At 47.8% G+C, this 17,736-nt stretch overlaps 1 protein-coding gene across 20 annotated transcripts; it reads right to left on the minus strand.

The window, feature by feature from the left end:
- Positions 1–5,547: 5,547 nt before the first annotated feature.
- Positions 5,548–15,641, minus strand: LOC123097259 (uncharacterized). 20 transcript variants are annotated; one of them, XR_006446942.1, is made up of 6 exons: positions 15,135–15,632; positions 9,479–10,492; positions 8,364–9,376; positions 7,736–7,853; positions 7,532–7,653; positions 5,548–5,744 (listed from the first exon to the last, which is right to left on the minus strand). XR_006446942.1 is itself a non-coding variant. In XM_044518966.1 (2 exons), exons 1-2 carry the CDS (start codon positions 15,202–15,204, stop codon positions 12,970–12,972), a joined length of 1,734 nt encoding a protein of 577 aa, XP_044374901.1. In that variant the 5' UTR covers positions 15,205–15,641; the 3' UTR covers positions 12,951–12,969. The 20 variants fall into 20 exon arrangements, 1 of the variants encoding a protein (XP_044374901.1); XR_006446940.1 differs by having other exon boundaries at positions 7,758–7,853; positions 15,135–15,631; XR_006446941.1 differs by having other exon boundaries at positions 5,548–7,853; positions 8,364–8,570; positions 9,257–9,376; positions 9,835–10,492; positions 15,135–15,641.
- Positions 15,642–17,736: the final 2,095 nt, after the last annotated feature.

Here is a 17,736-nt window from a genome sequence, read left to right on the forward strand (position 1 = left end):
GGTTTTTTCTGTCATGGACGGCCCAGAGAATGTCATGCAGCTGCATCTTCGGCCCACCCAGGACGAAAAGCCCATTTCATGATTTTTTTTGTCATAGAAGTAGGAGCCCACCACATCTATGATGATATCGGGTTTTGTCACAATTATCGTCATGGAAGTGTCATAAGCATGAAAGAAAAAAATTCGTTCGGCCCAAAACGTCACGGATGTGTATTTTTTTGTAGTGTTTGGACTAACGGATGTGAAAGTCTTTAAGAGAGATACTCTCGAAGTGGCCTTTGTTGGAGAGTTCGATGGAAACCTTTACACGGTTGATTTCTCGAAAGAGAGCACATTCCATGCAACTTTTCTAATGGCCAAGGCCGACGAGGGTGGCTTTAGCATCGCCTGCTAGCCCATGTTGGCATGAGAAATCTTCAAGATCTCTTAAAGGTAATCACATCCTCGGACTAACCAATGTCTCTTTTGAGAAAGATCGTGTGTGTAGTGCATGAACAGCCGGGAAGCAACATCAATCAAAGCACCCACCCAAGAATATCGTGTCTACTTCAAGGCCTTTGGAGCCCCTTCATGTGGATCTTTTTGGGCCTCCTTCATGGGATAGTCTTGGTGGGGAAAAGTATGGACTTGTCATTGTTGATGATTACTCAAGATATACATGGGTGTTTTTCCTCAAGTCCAAGGGCGAGACGAAGATCACCTTCATTGATTTTGCCAAGCAAGCACAACGCAAGTTTGACAAAGAAATCTTGGCAATAAGAAGTGATAATGGCTCCGAGTTCAAGAACTACACCTTGGAAGGATTTCTTAGTGATGAAGGCATTGAGCATCAATATTTCGCACCATACACGCCTCAACAAAATGGTGTTGCAGAAAGGAAGAACCATGCACTTTGGAGATGGCAAGGTCCATGTTGGATGAATACAAGTCGCCACATAGTTGTTGGGCCGAGGCTATCAACACTGCATGCCATGCATCAAACCGGCTCTTCCTCCGCACAATATTGGAAAAGACTCCATATGAGCTCCTAACCGGGAACAAGCCAAATGTCAAGTACTTCCGTGTATTTGGGTGCAAATGTTTCATCCTCAACAAAAGAGTACGGTTAGGAAAAAAATTCAATCCAAAACAACTGAGGGCATATTTGTTGGCTATGGATCAAACTCTCACGCCTATAGAGTATACAACAAATCCAATGGATGTTTTGTAGAAACTTGTGACGTGGTGTTTGATGAATTTAATGGCTCCCATGGGGAGCAAGTTGATCTAAGTGATGTAGGTGAAGAAGATTCGTCTCAAGATATTTTGTCTATGGGTGTTGGTGCTCTCCTTCCCATGGAACAAGAACCTCATGATGATGAAGAAGAAGATGGAGTTTTACACATCATCAAACCACTTCAACACCCATACCACCACAAGCTCCTATTGCTCAACCAATGCCCATAGTTTACAAGAAGATGATCAAGTCCCTCATCATGATCATTTTCAAGAACAAGATCATCATCAAGGGCAAGAACAAGAAAGTGCAATCATTGATGATGAACCTCAACAAATGCAATATGAAGAAGAAGATCTTCCACCACACATTAACGATCCATATGTTGAGGATGTAGATGATGGACATGAAGTTGAACCTCGCGAAACCCTAACCTCCATCATGCCCCGAGTGGTTGGTTGTGTTGATGTTGATAAAATTCTTACCGGCATATCGGAAGGTAGAGTCACTCGTAAACAATTGACAAACTTTTGTGCTCACTTCTCGGTGTTGAGCCACTCAAGGTACAAGATGCATTGATGGACAACGATTGGCTCGTTGCTATGCAAGAAGAGTTGAACAGTTTTGAGTGCAACCAAGTGGGGTCATTAGTCAAAAGACCAACTATGGAACACAATGTCATTGGAACAAAATGGATTTTCAAGAACAAGCAAGATGAGAATGGTATAATCATCCGCAACAAGGCAAGGTTAGTGGCACAAGGGTACTCACAAGTTGAAGGTTTGGACTTTGGTGAGACCTTTGCTCCCATTGCCCGTCTTGAATCTATTCACATCATACTTGCCTATGCTGCTTTCAATGGTTTTAAATTACATCAAATGGATGTGAAGAGTGCTTTCCTTAATCGTCCTCTACAATAAGAAGTATATGTAACACAACCACCTGGGTTCGTTGATCCCGATCACAAATACTATGTGTATAAACTTTACAAGGCTTTGTATGGCCTCAAACAAGCACCTCGTGCTTGGTATGATCATCTTAAGAAGTTTCTACTCGATGATGGTTTTGTGAGAGGGGTGATCGATCCCACTCTTTTTAAATAAGAGGGAGAAGGGTGATTTGATCCTATGCCAAATCTATGTAGACGACATCGTTATTGGTTCTCCTAACATACATTTGTGCAAGAAGTTTGCGGCCTCCATCACCAAGAATTTTGAAATGTCACTGAATGCGGACTTGAAGTTCTTTCTCGGATTCCAAATTCAACAATTTCAAGAAGGAATTTTCTTTTGTCAAGCAAAATACCTGAAGGATATACTAGACAAGTTTGGCATGTCTGATGCTAGTCCATGTAAGACACCCATGCCAACAAAAATTGTACTCAATGAAGACATAAACGGTATCCCTTTCGACCCATCTATTTACCGCTCTATGATTGATTCATTGCTTTATCTTTGTGCATCTAGATCAGACATCATGTTCAGTGTATGCATGTGTGCTAGATTTCAAGCTTCCCCTAGGGAAAGTCATCATAAGGCGGTTAAGCATATTCTTAGATACCTTGTTCACACCCCAAAGTTGGGTCTATGGTACCCCAAGGATGCTAAGTTTGATCTCATTGGGTACATGGATGCAGATTGGGCTGGAGACAAAGTGGATCGTAAGTCAACCTCTGGTGCATCTCAATTTCTTGGACGCTCCTTGGTAAGTTGGTCCTCGAAGAAACAAAATTATGTTGCCCTCTCCACTGCCGAAGCTGAATACATTGCAACCGCCAGTTGTGCAACTCAATTACTATGGATGAGGCAAACTTTGAAGGATTGCGGTATCACCTATAGACATGTGCCTCTTCTATGTGATAATGAAAGTGCCATCAATATTGCTGAGAATCCCAAATACCCGCACCAAGCACATTGATATTAGGTATCATTTCTTAAGGGATCATGTGGAAAAGGGTGACATTGATATTGCTCATGTTGATACAGATATGCAACTTGCAGACATTTTCACCAAGCCATTGGATGAAGCAAGGTTTTGTCAACTTAGGCGTGAACTTGGTATCTTGGAACTTGATAACATTATGTGAAATCTAGTACCCACCCATGCATGTACTTAATGTCCTGTCTTGATGTAGGCATCTATTTAGGGGGGGGCATTCAATTCATGAGTACTCTCACCTTACATAATGCATAAATAGAGCAAGCACTCTCAAAGTTATCATGGTTTTCGAACTATGGTGCTTTAAATGATGGAGTCGTGACTATGTACCCAAAGTCAAAATCTTTGCGGTACTATGTCTCGTATGCTCAAACATGGTGACTTCGGTCATCGCTCGTGCATTGCTTATATGAACCTTTCTTCACTTAATATTGTTTGGGTTATTTTACGCATCTTAGTATGGCCATAAATTACTTAGTTCTTCATCTCTACAATCTCTAAATCTCCTTGGCAGAGTGTATATCAAATATACCTCTATATGGCCCTTACTATATCTTCTTCCAGTTGGAATCTCTGTCCAGTGGCCGGACATCCGGCTCCTCTGCCGGACATCCGGGCCCTCACAGTTTTCTGCTGCTCCAACTCTTCGGGCGCCTCCAGTGGCCGGACATCCGGGGCAAAGCCCGGATATCCGTAAGCTCACTGACACATAAAACGGGGGGCTCGGGATTTGGGGGATGTTCCTCTTCTTGCCCTCTCCCTCCCCCGACTTGTCTCCAGTCGCCGCCGCCGAGCAGTGCTCCGGGCCGCCCCGGCCATCTCCTCCATCCTCCGGCTCCGATCTCCTGCCCACGCCCTCATCTCCTCCCGATCTACGCTTCCACCCAATCCATTTCCTGGGTTGCGGTGAGAATCACTCGGGAAGGGCCGGTTCGGGTGTTGACTCGAGGTTCGGCCGCCGGAGTTCTTCATGGCACGTACCAAGCAATGCGGCCCCCCTCCTTCTTCCCGGGGCATGGCTGCCATCTATCCTTGCCCGCTTCTTTGTTTGGCTCGACCATTCTAGGTTTTCGGTAATATCTCATGATTATTTTTATATATATACACACACATCTGGGCTATTCTGTTTCGTGTAATAGAATATTATTCTGTTTCGCGTAATGGAATATTATTCTGTTACCCAATTTGAACTCACAATTTTAGGCGGTTGTACTGATGATTTTCATCACGTCGAACTGATCGTCTTTTCGTCGGAATGGGGCGTGTAATATATCCTTGGGAAGCTCCTGACATCTACATTACAAATATATAGGAATTTTTTGCAAAATCATCACAGTTTAAGAGCAGTTTTGAAAAAACCGTTTTTTTCAAAACCGAAAACGTGAATCGTATTTTGGACTTAATTTTTAAATGGTTTGTCGGAATTGAGCAAATAAGATGGTGTTGGAAAGCTGGTGAAAATCCGCTTCTTCCATATATTTAATGTTTTTTCAAATTCTATACGATTTAAAAGTAATTTGAAAAATGGTGATATTTTGGGCGAAACGTATTTTCATGTGTTTTTGCAAACGGATTATCGGATTGACGCAAATGATATGGCGTTGGGGCTCTATGGAAAATGCGCAACTTTTTTGTATAGAAATGTTTTTCTAATTCCTTACGGTTTAAACTCGATTTTGAATACAGTCAAATTTGATTTCGAACGCGATTTTTTTAGAAGTTTGTCGAAATGGGGCAAATAATATACCGTTAGAAAGATATTGAAAATGCGAAACTTTGTTATGTTTAACACTTTCCCAAATTTGCAACCGTTGAAGAGTAATTTTAAATACGGTGAGACCCATCGTGTTATTTTCTCGTCAGAAAAAACAGAGTAGTTGTACTGATTTTTTGTGAGTGTTTGTACTGATATATTATTCATAGAATAATTTTGAATACGGTGAAGCCTGTCGTATTCTTTTTTCCGTTCCGGAAACAAAGCACTCGAACTGATCTCGTATAGATTTGTGCTAAGCACGTTTTCACAGATTGAACTTTTACTTCGTTTTTTGGGTAAGGTTTTCCTCTAAAAGTTTCAATGGTTTACGGTAGCATTGCCCCTGTACTTACATAGTTTATATCGTCGAACTGAATGATATTTTATTCAAAAATAAAATATTTTGTTTGTTTTTTTTTTGAACTCAACAGTTTTCTACAACAATGTTCTGAACTTCTCTCATTTTACGACTTGTACTTTTACCATTTAAATTTCCATGAGGTTTCTTTTTTTGCTTGAACTTTTACAATTTGAATTTTTGCTATTTCTTTTATTCCGAACGGACCACCGTTTTAACTCGTACTGATCAATATTTTTAATTCAAACCATTTGTCCTTTCATCATCTGACAGAAATTGTTTCCACACATATAATACATGTACATAAATCATATTATCCATAGCACAAAAATCATCGGCCTATTCTTGTACAGAACTTTTCAAGCACCCACATGAATACATGTACTGCCTGTACCAAATGTAACATTGGCAGAGCTACTAGTCTAGCTACACGCTATAGGAGCAGCCGATCATGCTCCTTTTTTTGGCCCATCTTCCTGTTCAAAAAAATGAAAACATCAATCAATTAAATAGGTTGCACCTAGGTCGTGTGTGTGCACTGTGTAGAACAGCCAGCCGTTACAGACTACAACTTATAGTCTACTGACTAACAGCTCTTGTACACTAAGACATGGAAAAAATGCAGCAAATGACTTGATCAATGATAGTACTCCCTCTGTCCCATAATGTAAGACATTTTTTGACTGTAGTGTAGCGTCAAAAAAAGTCTTACATTATTGGACGGAGGGAGTAATATATAATGGCATATCACTGGAATTTGGACATCATGAACACTGAATATTTGCTTCTCCACAACAGCCTCATTACTGATTGAGAATCCCCTACTTGGGGTAGTGAACCTTTTTGCCGAACAGCTACAGTTTTAAAAATTGTACCACCAAACCTTATAAAGAAATAGGAAATGAACTGCCGAATCCAGCCAAACATGAACTCCCCTTTAAAAGTAATATAGTACATCCTCGATATTTCTGAAAATTAAAGTTGATGAACTAAGCTAAAGATGAACTGAAACTTAATCAAAAGTTGAACTCCTATAGGGTTCAAGGTCAAAAGAACCTCCACATCCATCAAACTTCATATCCTGGAGTTCAATTTCTGTGAAAATCAAACTTGTGTATCACTTAGTACATGTATTACTACCCAGAGCAGCACCAGCCTGCATCCCAGAGCCCAAGTTATAGATACAGCCTGGTGTAAGGCCATTGTTTCAGCATGCATGGTATCACTGACCTCACTAACCTCCTCAAGATGATGACCGTGTCCCACCACAACAGCTTACCGATTATTAAAATATCAGCAGAATGTTACATTGCCGAGAGGTTTATGCTTCAAGGTCAATAAACATTTTCTTAACTAAAAGAATGAGAAAAGAAACTATAAATGAGCTTCATACTATGAAAGAATGAGCATAAAATTATTCCCTCCGCTACAGACTAAAAGAGACATCAGTACTAGAATGACTCGAGAAGAACTTTAGATTTGTAGCAGCACACACGAGAAACTTCCAGAATTTTATAGAATCAAAACAAACTTCCAGAATTTTTGAAAACTGAACTGACGATTTTTCTGCACATGCACCCAACAAATTTCACTTCTACAACCATATGCATAAGTACCAAAAAACAGTACGCTAATAAACCATTTTTTACGGCGGTGGCGGCTCACTCCGTGCAACGTCTCTGAACTTGGTGTATGCCGGCGGTAGAACTTCCTGGCCTTCCAAACTTGTACTGAAGATATGTACCAAACAACAGTATGCCTAAGTATTCCGAAGACATACAAGAGCCACACACAGCCGTGAGTTACCAAAAAACACAACAGCTTGTGCATTTTTTATGAAGCTTTTATATGCATAACACAATGACATTTTTTGGCACTACTTCTGCATTTTAGACATGCTATGCAAGAAATAACCAGAGAATTTGCTATACTTAGCAAAGGTGAACTACTAACCAGAGAACAACAGAATCTTTGTATCGTTGTACGTTTCCTTTTTTAATTTTAGAATCTCTACACTTTGCACGCAAAGCAATCTAACAAATACACAATTTATGCGCTAGCCGCTAATTTTTTTGATTGACAAAGGAAGATGGAGATGAGAGAGCAAAATTACTGCCAACAAGAGAGATGTTCTGCCTTCTTCCCTCAGGTCTGAATCAATAGTAGTACAAGTTCAATAAAAAAATTAACTGAAAATTCAAACGGGAGGCATGGAGATCTTCACCGCTGGGAGCCAATGAGGAGCGATTCGAGCAGTGTGTACCTGGACCGACACCGTATGCAGTAGGCAGAGAGCCGAAGATGGTGGTGTGGGCGCCGCAAGCACCGAATCCAGCCCGTGGTTAAGTCTTTTCCTTCATTGATTTGCAAAAAGAAAGCCCCTTTCTTTTTCATTTTCCCATGTAATAACACAAGGAAAAAATATCAGCAAACCACAATGGTAAAGACCAAAGCTACATGACAATACATTTTCTTCAGCTAGCTAGTACATGCTACTGACTCCACCACTGTAGCGTCCATGTATCCTCCTTGCGTGGGCAACCATTGGGGAGGAAAGGCTGCTGCCGCTCGACACGTTGAACCACCTGTAGGAATCAAAGTGAACTGAAGGGATTCATACACATCAATGGACACATGTACTACACAACAATGCGCATCTCTACTGTTCATAACAACAAACTAACAAAAAAACAATTTATGAAGGAAATAGTTCTTGAAAATGGGTTGAGCTTAAATTGTTTAGATTTTTGAACTCCTGCAACAGTTATACTTGAACTTGCGTGACACATTTTTCTGAAAGCATTTGGTGTTCAGAATACGCTATATGAAAAGGGGAAGGGGGAACACACTGAGACACATAGGAAAAAGTGAGAAAATCATGAACTATTAGCTAGGATATTTGTGATACTAGGCAGTGACATACATGTCAAACCTTTCGCACCATGAAGTAGCAGCGAGGTTCTTCTATCAGTGAGGAGGTGCAAAAGAAATGCAACAATACATTGAAAATTCCAATAAAAGCATTGAAAAAAATTCGTACTATTGGTCGTTTGCAATGCACGAGCACAATGAGAGAACTGAATCAAATAAAGTACCTTTCTTCCTGCACCTGTCTACTTGCATTATATGTTGCACGAGCCCCACATTGAACAGCTTGTTACCATTGCTAGGAATTTTCTAAAGTACACACCCGTTGCCAAGCAACGGAAGGGCGGCCAAGGTGTTGGTCTGAGTTGGATTCCATCGCCCTTGACCACACAGTGCATTGGTGGTGGCCATGCTTGCCTGTACTGCACAACAAACTAACCCAAACGAAAATGAGATGTGATAGCTAAAGACCATGATGTGTCCTAGTATCTCAAAATTAGGGTCAATTGAGGTACTTACTAAGCAGGATTTGTGAACCTTTATGTACTAAACTTATTAAAGTTTTGAGATTGAACTTTTGTTCTTCTTTTCAAGTACTGACACTATATATATGAGCACTGTTTGTGTCCTTGCACAGACATTTTCCACAAACAGATGACATGCACAAATTATAGCTTTTTGTACTGAACGTGCCCCAAATTTTGAACTGTCTAGGTGTTGCAAGCAAAGTTCCTGAAAAGTGAACTTTAGATTTGTTTCATCTCCACATTTTTTCTGAACTACACTAGCCACATAATTTACATCAACTTTTTTTCACATGCGAATATGAACAGCAGCGAATAAACATTTGAGTAATTCACAAGCACAAAATACAATGCAATTCTTTTCCACACATTTGCGACGGTGTCTTCATTTTTAGTAGATGAGATAGTAGTATAGGAGTTTAGCTTCAGTTTAAAAAAGAAGAGAAAGATGGAAAAATAGTAGTTATAATTCTTGTAGGCATTTCGACAAACAGTGGATGGGCACCCGGGGGGGAGGCATGGGGATCATGCACTCGATTCTACTTGGACTGTTGTCTGTGTAGAAAATACAGAAAATACATGTAGACTGGGCACACCGGGATTTGGCCGCTATTGGGGATCTGCTACCCCTACTCCTGTGGACTGACGACTCCGGTGAAGTGGAGCTGATGGAGGCGGGGTTCACGAGCAGCGGCTGGGCGCGCCAGGATTTGGCTCTGTAAAGATGAAGTGCAAATCACATTAAAGGTGAACTAAAAATCTTCCTAGCAACCTCGTCCAATTGCATTACTCATAACATGATCTGTAGAGAGACTTACATCCCAAATAAAATACATGCAGAGATGGGCGGCCACCAGCTTGTTTATATCAGAAATTTTAAGAAGCCAATGAACTTCCGCATGACAAGTAGATCAATACAGCATGCAACTTATGTAGTTGCTTAACTCTAAACACATGGTCAAAATTTCAGTCACTTAAGAACTATAACAATAAAGCATTAACACACTGATTTACTTGTTTCACTATTAAAAATGGGTTTCAAACACAACTTCTAAGCAGACAGTGCTTACTTTTGCTCTCCCACTTGGACTGAACAGGCAAAAACAGAACACTCACTTGCGCTAACAATCCGGAAATCCAATGAACACAAAAAAACCTAGAATTATTCTGATACCTCGTATGTCGCTTCAGACGCGTCGGTTGGACTGATCTCCTTCTCCCATCTGGATGGATAAATTGTAGAACTTGCACGTCGACGTCGCAAAACTCACACTTTGGACAGATCTCCTTCTTCCATCTGGACTGACAGTTGCAGAACTTCCATCAGGTAACTCACATAACAAGCACGAATACAGCGATATCAACGAGAAATCGTGAGGGGGAGGGGTGGTCGCAGCGGTGGCGGGCGTGGGGAGGGTGGAAACATGCTCAGTGTTCAGTTCGATTGGCGGTGTTCCGTCAGTGCTGCAAAAACATAAACATTTGCATTTTCTGAAGCTAACAAAGGGCAGATGAACTGAATTTGATTTTGCTAGCGAACTGATGCAATTTTATAGAACGAACGTTCACAGTTCCGCCAGTTCTCAGTTCAATTGGTAATGTTCCGTCAGTCTTGTGGAAACATGACCATTTGCATTTTTTGAAGCTACTGGGGTTGTTGGGGCGGCATTGAATGGGCACTGGTGGTGGTGGTGAACGGCCTGCGTGCTGAGGCTGCGGAGGGCGACACCGGATCATGGGGCAGGCCCAATTCCAATAAGAGGTCTCTAAAATTAATTGACTAATATCATTTCTTGCTACTTTTAGTTGCAGCCCCAATTCCAATAAGAGATCTGTAAAATTAATTGACCAATATCATGTTAACAAAAAGAACCTGTCCAGCGGGCACCCATGATAACTACAAGCAGCAAGCGGTATAATGAAAATATGCCTAGTATGATCTCTAGCAAGTAGCAAGTGTGAGCATTCAGATTTCTGTATGCCATTTTAGTGTGTATCGTAATTCAATTGTTTAAGATCCCAGAAAGTCGAGGTGGACATGGCCACGTCAATCCAAACATTGAATGTATATCTTTTATGTTATGAAAAGCAAGTGGTATCATCCGTCAGACACACACAACAATAATTTATGTAGTCTATCATCCATCGTACTGCCATTAGCACTGCACACAAACCGCCATTAGTACTGACATTAGTACAACAATAATTTCTTTGGTCAGACATCCATTACCCTAACCCAAAATGTACTGCCATTAGCACTGCACACAAACGGCCATTTGTATTTCAATTGTTGTAATATATGTAGTTGAACTTATTGATTTCCATTTGTAATTGTTGCTCTTATAAATATCATGTGTGTTTGTTTACGTACTGAAAACGGAATACATACTGAACTTAACAATACGGAAACAACAATACTTCCTACTTGTTCTCTCTTTGTTGCCATATAGTTAGAGCTTACAGCCACATGAGCAAAATCTTTTATTATATTTTTGTAATAATCTGACATATAGTATAAAACCAAACTGGGTTTTAACACATACAATTGAACTTTTCTGTACGTTTTTTTTTGAACTGATGACATATATACATGGTGAACTACAGAGCATCAATTTTGGCAGTAAACACAATTCATATTTTCAGAATCAGGAGATGGACCGAGCTGATTGTTCTAGGTACGGTGTGTGAGTGAGGATTAGGGGGGAAACACACCACACTCTGATTAGCCTCATGGGCAGGGATTATATACAGTTTACAGCCCCGCCTGGAGATCATGGGGGAGTTCCACGACCTGGGATCGTGCGCCACTACGACAGAGGGCAGGCAGCACGATCCAACCTCAACTACCTAGCGTATGTGCTACGTACAGGAGTGGATATGAGCACATGCGATAATGAGTACAAGTATAGTCTAACACCCCCCGCAGTCGTGACGTCGTCACCGGCGACGCAAAGACTGGACCTGAACTCAGAGAAAACGTCCGAGGGCAAGCCTTTGGTCATGATGTCGGCGAGCTGCTGCCGAGTGGGGATGTGAACGATGCGGAATTGGCCCAACGCCACGCGCTCGCGAACGAAGTGGATGTCGAGCTCCACGTGCTTCGTCCGGCGGTGGTGCACTGGGTTGGCGGAGAGGTAGACGGCGGACACGTTGTCGCAGAACACCAGCGTGGCCTTGTGCACTGGAGCCAGGAGCTCGCCGAGGAGTTGACGGAGCCAGACGCACTCGGCGATGGCGTTGGCGACGCCACGGTATTCGGCCTCCACACTGGAGCGGGACACCGTTGCCTGGCGCTTGGAGGACCAGGAGACGAGCGCGTTGCCGAGGTAGACGACGAAGCCGGACGTGGAACGGCGTGTGTCGGGGCAGCCCGCCCAGTCAGCATCGGTGAAGGCACGTACATCGAGTGTGGCCGAGGCGCGGAGATGCAGACCGAGGGACGCCGTGCCGCGCACGTATGCCGCGCACGTACCGCGGCACACGCTTGACCAAAGCGAGGTGGCACTCGCGCGGGTCATGCATGTGCAAGCAGACCTGTTGGACGGCGTAGGCAAGCTCGGGGCGGGTGATGGTGAGGTACTGCAGGCCTCCAGCGATGCTTCGGTAGGCGGACGGGTCGTCCACACGAGGGCCATCAGCCGCGGGCAGCTTGGCCTTGGTGTCAATGGGCGTCGGGGAAGGACGGCAGGCTTCCATGCCGGCGCGATCGACAAGCTCTTCCGCGTACTGTTTTTGGCACAGGAAGAAGCCGGCCGCCGTGCGTGTCACGCGAATGCTGAGGAAGAAGTGGAGATCGCCGAGGTCCTTCATCGCAAATTCACCAGTGAGCTGGGCGACGACGCGCTCGAGAACAGCCGCAGACGAGGCGGTGAGCACGATGTCATCCACGTAGAGGAGGAGGAACGCCGTGTCCACGCCGCGATGGTAGATGAACAACGACGAATCGGAGCCGGTGGCCACGAAGCCCACAGTGGCGAGGAAGCCGGCAAAGCGGAGGAACCAGGCACGTGGGGCCTGTTTCAGCCCGTACAGCGACTTGGAGAGCCTGCAAACATGGTGAGGGCGCTCGGGGTCGACGAAGCCGGCAGGTTGAAGGCAGTAGACCTCCTCGGCGAGTGTGCCATGGAGGAAGGCGTTGGAGACGTCAAGTTGGTGCACCGGCCAGCCGCGAGATGCAGAATCGTTGCTGGCTTGACGACCGGAGAGAACGTCTCGCCGTAGTCGATGCCGGCGCGCTGGCGAAAGCCGCGCACGACCCACCTGGCCTTGTCCCACCTGGCCTTGTACCGCTCCAGCGTGCCGTCGGCGTTCATCTTGTGCTTGAAGAGCCACTTGCCGGTGATGAGGTTGGCACCAGGAGGCCGAGGCACCAGCGTCCATGTTCGGTTGCGAACAAGTGCGTCGTGCTCAGCCCGCATGGCGGCGAGCCAATTGGGATCACGCACCGCCACACGAACCGAGCTGGGCACCGGCGAGATCTCCGTTGTGGTGGCAGCAGCGGCGTCGTAGTACTTCGGGTTAGGCCGAAATATCCCACGCTGGGCGCGGGTGACCGCGCGCGTCGGTGGTGGCGGTGGGGGCGCGACGACCGGCGGACAGGAGACGTGTGCGCGGCTGCCCCGGAGTCGAGGTACCACTCCTGGGAGGTGCCAGAAGAGGATGGCCCGGCGGTGGCGCTGTGGAGAGCAGCCTGAAGGGACGCCATGTCCCACGCTGGTGACGGAGACGACGACGGCCCGGCCCCAGGGGTGTTGTAGTGGGGCGGGGGCGCATAGCCAGGTGGGTAGGCACCAGGCGAGCCGTAGACGGGCAGTGGGAGCGCCGTTGGCGCGGGCGCGGCGTACATAGCCTGCTGGGGCGGAGTAGCAGGCCGCGGGCCGAGAACGCCGGCACCAGGCGCGCGCCAGGCCATGGGCCACGCCTGGACGAGGCCTGTCCAGGAATTGGCGCCTGGTGCAGGGGCGGGAACGGCCGGAGGGCGAGGTAAGGGCGACGGCGAGGGAGCGATGTGGGCGCCCTGACCTCCATTGCCACAGCCGCGGCGGCGCCCGCGCCCGCGCCCTTGTTGGTTGGTGTTGCTGGGCGCAGGAGTGGGCGGTGTCGATGGAGAGCCGCGGCCAGCGACCAGGGCATGAGTGGACTGCAGCCGAGCAGACTGTTCGGCGCGGTGTTCCTCCAGAAGGAGGAAGGAGCGCACCTGAAGGAAGGAGGGGAGGGGCACCTGCGACGTCACATGGGGAATGACGGAGTGGTACTGACGGTTGAGGCCGCGCAGGAGGTGGAAAACCTGGCGCGTGTCAGTGACCGGCTGTCCCAGGTCCCGGAGTTGGTCGGTGAAGTTCTTGAGTTTGGTGCAGTACTGCATGACCGACATGTCTCCCTGGACAGCGGCGTGGTACTCGGCGTCGACGTAGACGGCGCGGGCGAGGTGGTTGTCGCGGAACACGCCGTCGATGGCGGTCCACACGGCGATCGCCGTGTCCTCGGGGTGCATGACGGCATCGAGGAGCTCCGGCGCGATGGTGGTGTAGAGCCAGTGCACGACGACATGGTCGGCCATGAGCCACTCGGGGTGGTCGAGACGGGGGAGTGCCTCGGGATCGACATGGTCGCGGAGCCCAAACATCCCGATGACGGTGTCGAAGTGGCGGCGCCATTCGGTGTAGTTGCCGGCGAGGAGGTCTAGCGTGACTGGAACATGGCGGCGGATGTCGACGGTTTGCAGCACCGACGAGGGGATGGAGGGAGGTGGGGGCGCCACGGCCACCATGGCCGACGCAGGCAGAGCAGCAGGCGGGACTGGGGCGGTTGCCACGGCGAGGGCTGGTGCAGGTGACGCGGGAGCAGCAGGGACTGCAGGAGCAGGTGGCGCAGGAGCAGGAGGGACTGCAGGTGGAGCGGCGGCGAGGGGGACAGCAGGCGGAGCGTCGCCGTCGTCGTGCTCCATGGGAGCGGAAGCGGGATCGGAAATATCTGATACCATGTTTGAGTGAGGATTAGGGGGGAAACACACCACACTCTGATTAGCCTCATGGGCAGGGATTATATACAGTTTACAGCCCCGCCTGGAGATCATGGGGGAGTTCCACGACCTGGGATCGTGCGCCACTACGACAGAGGGCAGGCAGCACGATCCAACCTCAACTACCTAGCGTATGTGCTACGTACAGGAGTGGATATGAGCACATGCGATAATGAGTACAAGTATAGTCTAACACGGTGAACTGATTTTGCAGATAAAAATCTAGTTTCTAGGTACGATGGACTGCAGGAGCAAAAGAAAACGGGACACTTTGATTGAAAGTGTCTGCTTTCTTCAATTGAGCAGGTGGCCGAGCAGCGTGCCGATAGGGGGCGGCGCGCGGCGGCGCGATTGCTGCTCGTGACTAACTCGTCCATCTCGACACCATGGGGTCGAACTGAGGACGGCTATGGGAGTAGGGAGCATCGAGCGCGGCAGGTGGTGGCGCATACCTAGGTGAAGCAGGAAGGAGACGCGCATGCGAACAAGAAGGGCCCGGCGTTGGAGTTCGTCTTCAGCCATGGCGAGCACCGGGGTGCGCCTTCCTCAGTCGCGGAGCGACTAGCGCCTCCACACTTCCCCGCCGCGTCGGGCCCCTGCAACCATGGGCGAGATCCAGGAGGCCGGCCGCGGGCGCCATCCGGGGGGTGGGGTGGGCGGAGGCCGGGCACAGGCGGCTTCCTGAGGCCCGAAGATGGTGGAGGCGGGGCGGCGGGCGGATTCGGGGAAGAAGGTGGGGGTGGGGCGGAGGCCGGAGATGGTGGAGAAGGTGGGGGTTGGGCGGTGGCCTGAGACGGGGGAGAAGGTGGGGGCGGGGTGGCGGCCAGAGATGGTGGAGAAGGTGGGGTTGGGCGGCGGCCGGAGACGGGGTAGAAGGTGGCGTTGGGCGTCGGGTGAGATGGTGGAGAAGGTGGGAGTTGGGCACCGACGGGGTCACGGGAGCTGGAGAGATGAGGTGGAGGTGGGGCCTCTGAACCGGGAGAGGGTAGTGATTTTTTCTTTTCACAGACAGGGTTGGATAGTGGAAACTACAGATCGCGCCCTAGGTTGAGGGGTAACAAAATAATATTTTTTTATTAGTAACAGAGTAGCCTAAATTCCTCTCTATGTACTTGGCTAAACAACTTAACCATGGGCATGTCGATATTTTGATCTACCACTTGGACTTGTCCTATGGTCAAGTTCGAAAATGTTCACATCCCCATGGTTTGAATTGCTTTATCCTTGTTCATACCTTTTTGACTCTTTCTCATCGGTATCCCTATCGTGTATCCATTTCAATCGATCGCCAGTAAGGTTCCACTAACTCCGAGGAACATGCTCGACCTAAGAAGAAGAAGACTGATACGTCCATTTTGCATCATGTTTTTTACTGTTATTTATGATGTTTTATCCGTAATAATGCTTTTTGGAGTAATTCTAATGACTTTTCTCTCATAAGATGCAAGGTATACACAAAGAGGGAGAATTCCGGCAGCTGGAAATCTGGACCTGGAAAAGCTACGTCAAGCTACCTATTCTACACAACTCCAAATGAGCTCAAACTTCACGAGGATTTTTTATGGAATATTTGAGAATTATTGCAGCAAATAACTACCAGAGAGGGCCCACCAGGAGGGCACAACCCACCTGGGCGCGCAAGGAAGCCCAGGCGCGCCCTGGTGGGTTGTGCTCACCCAGGCCCACCTTCCGTGCCCATCTTCTGGTATATAGGTCATTTTGACCTAGAAAAAATAAGAAAAGGATTTTCGGGACGGAGCGCCGCCGTCTCGAGGCGGAACTTGGGCAGGAGCACTTTTGCTCTCCGACAGAGCGATTCCACCGAGGGAACTCCCCCCCCCCCCCCGGAGGGGGAAATCACCGTCATCATCATCACCAACAACTCTCCCATCTTGGGGAGGGCAATCTCCATCAACATCTTCAACAACACCATGTCACAGGATATCCGCGACCACCTATGGGACCGGGCGGTCCCTTGCTGGTTCGGCGGGGGACGTCGCGTTGCACAAAGAGCAGAGCGGCGCGCGGGAGCACGGCAGAGAGCACACAAACGATTTTACCTAGGTTCGGGCCACCGCGAGGTGTAAGACCCTACTCCTGCTTTGGTGGATTGATGGTGGAAATGAGCGTGGTGGTGCGTGGTACACTTGCCTGGCAAGGCCTGCCTCGGGGCTACGGTGACCACAAGCGTGTGGTGGCTTGGGTTTGTCAAGTGGTCACCACAATGGCAAAACAGTCATTACCCACTGATATGATAGTAAACAGTGCTATCATACCTAACTCTGCGGGCTGTCAGGGTGCATTAAATGCATCGCTTAGTGTCACATCACTAGCTGCCCGGCAAGGCCTGCCTAGCTTATCTTGCCAGCTTCGCATATGTCCTCTTGACACGTTGCTGGATGGGTGTCATTTGTGGGCTTCTTCTATAGGAGATGGTCGCCATGTGGCAAATGCTGCCACTCAATCACCTTGCGGCTTGACACCGCACTCATTGACGACGCGGGTCGTACTTGTGCGTTTGGCGGGGGTGGTTCGGTCCCCGCGAGCCCCGGCAGGCGCTGCCGGGGAGTCTTGATTACTTGCTTCTGGTGGTGGCTTGGCCCCTTGCCGGGCTCGCCTGCCCCGCGAGGGGGCACCTTCTCTTGCCGATATTCTATCCCTTTGGCTCGGTCTTGATCTCTATGAGCTGCATGTTGGTTCCCTCAAGTCTCTTGGTCCCTTGACTCCTGACTAAAGCTGGTGCTCTAATCTTGATTTTGTGCCTGTGCACAGTTGGGCAACATACCCGGGGTCTGTTGCACCGACAAAAGCCCCCGGGCCTGCCCCAATCGCGCTGCGGAGCGTCGGCGGGGTAGGGCCTAATAAGTGCACAGGCAGGGCTGCTGAAGGGTTTGGCCCCTTTGAATTTTTCCATTGCTGCTTCATTAGTTTTGGTTTTGTGGCAGTTTTCGATTCCCCCGCGCGTGGTGTAAAGCCAACAGTGGTAGGGCCGCGGCAGTGATGGCCCATGAATGACTTTAACGCACGGGGTAGAAACCGCCGGTTTACTCTTCC

Source organism: Triticum aestivum, chromosome 4D, assembly GCF_018294505.1.
Source record: "Triticum aestivum cultivar Chinese Spring chromosome 4D, IWGSC CS RefSeq v2.1, whole genome shotgun sequence".
Classification (NCBI taxonomy): Eukaryota; Viridiplantae; Streptophyta; class Magnoliopsida; order Poales; family Poaceae; genus Triticum; species Triticum aestivum.

Coding starts and splice junctions, on each gene's coding strand:
- LOC123097259 (XM_044518966.1), bottom strand. CDS start 15,204: ATGGCTGAAGACGAACTCCAACGCCGGGCCCTTCTTGTTCGCATGCGC. Junction 14,634..15,134: donor CTCCTTCCTGCTTCACCTAG/GTATGCGCCACC, acceptor ACATGGTATCAG/ATATTTCCGATCCCGCTTCC.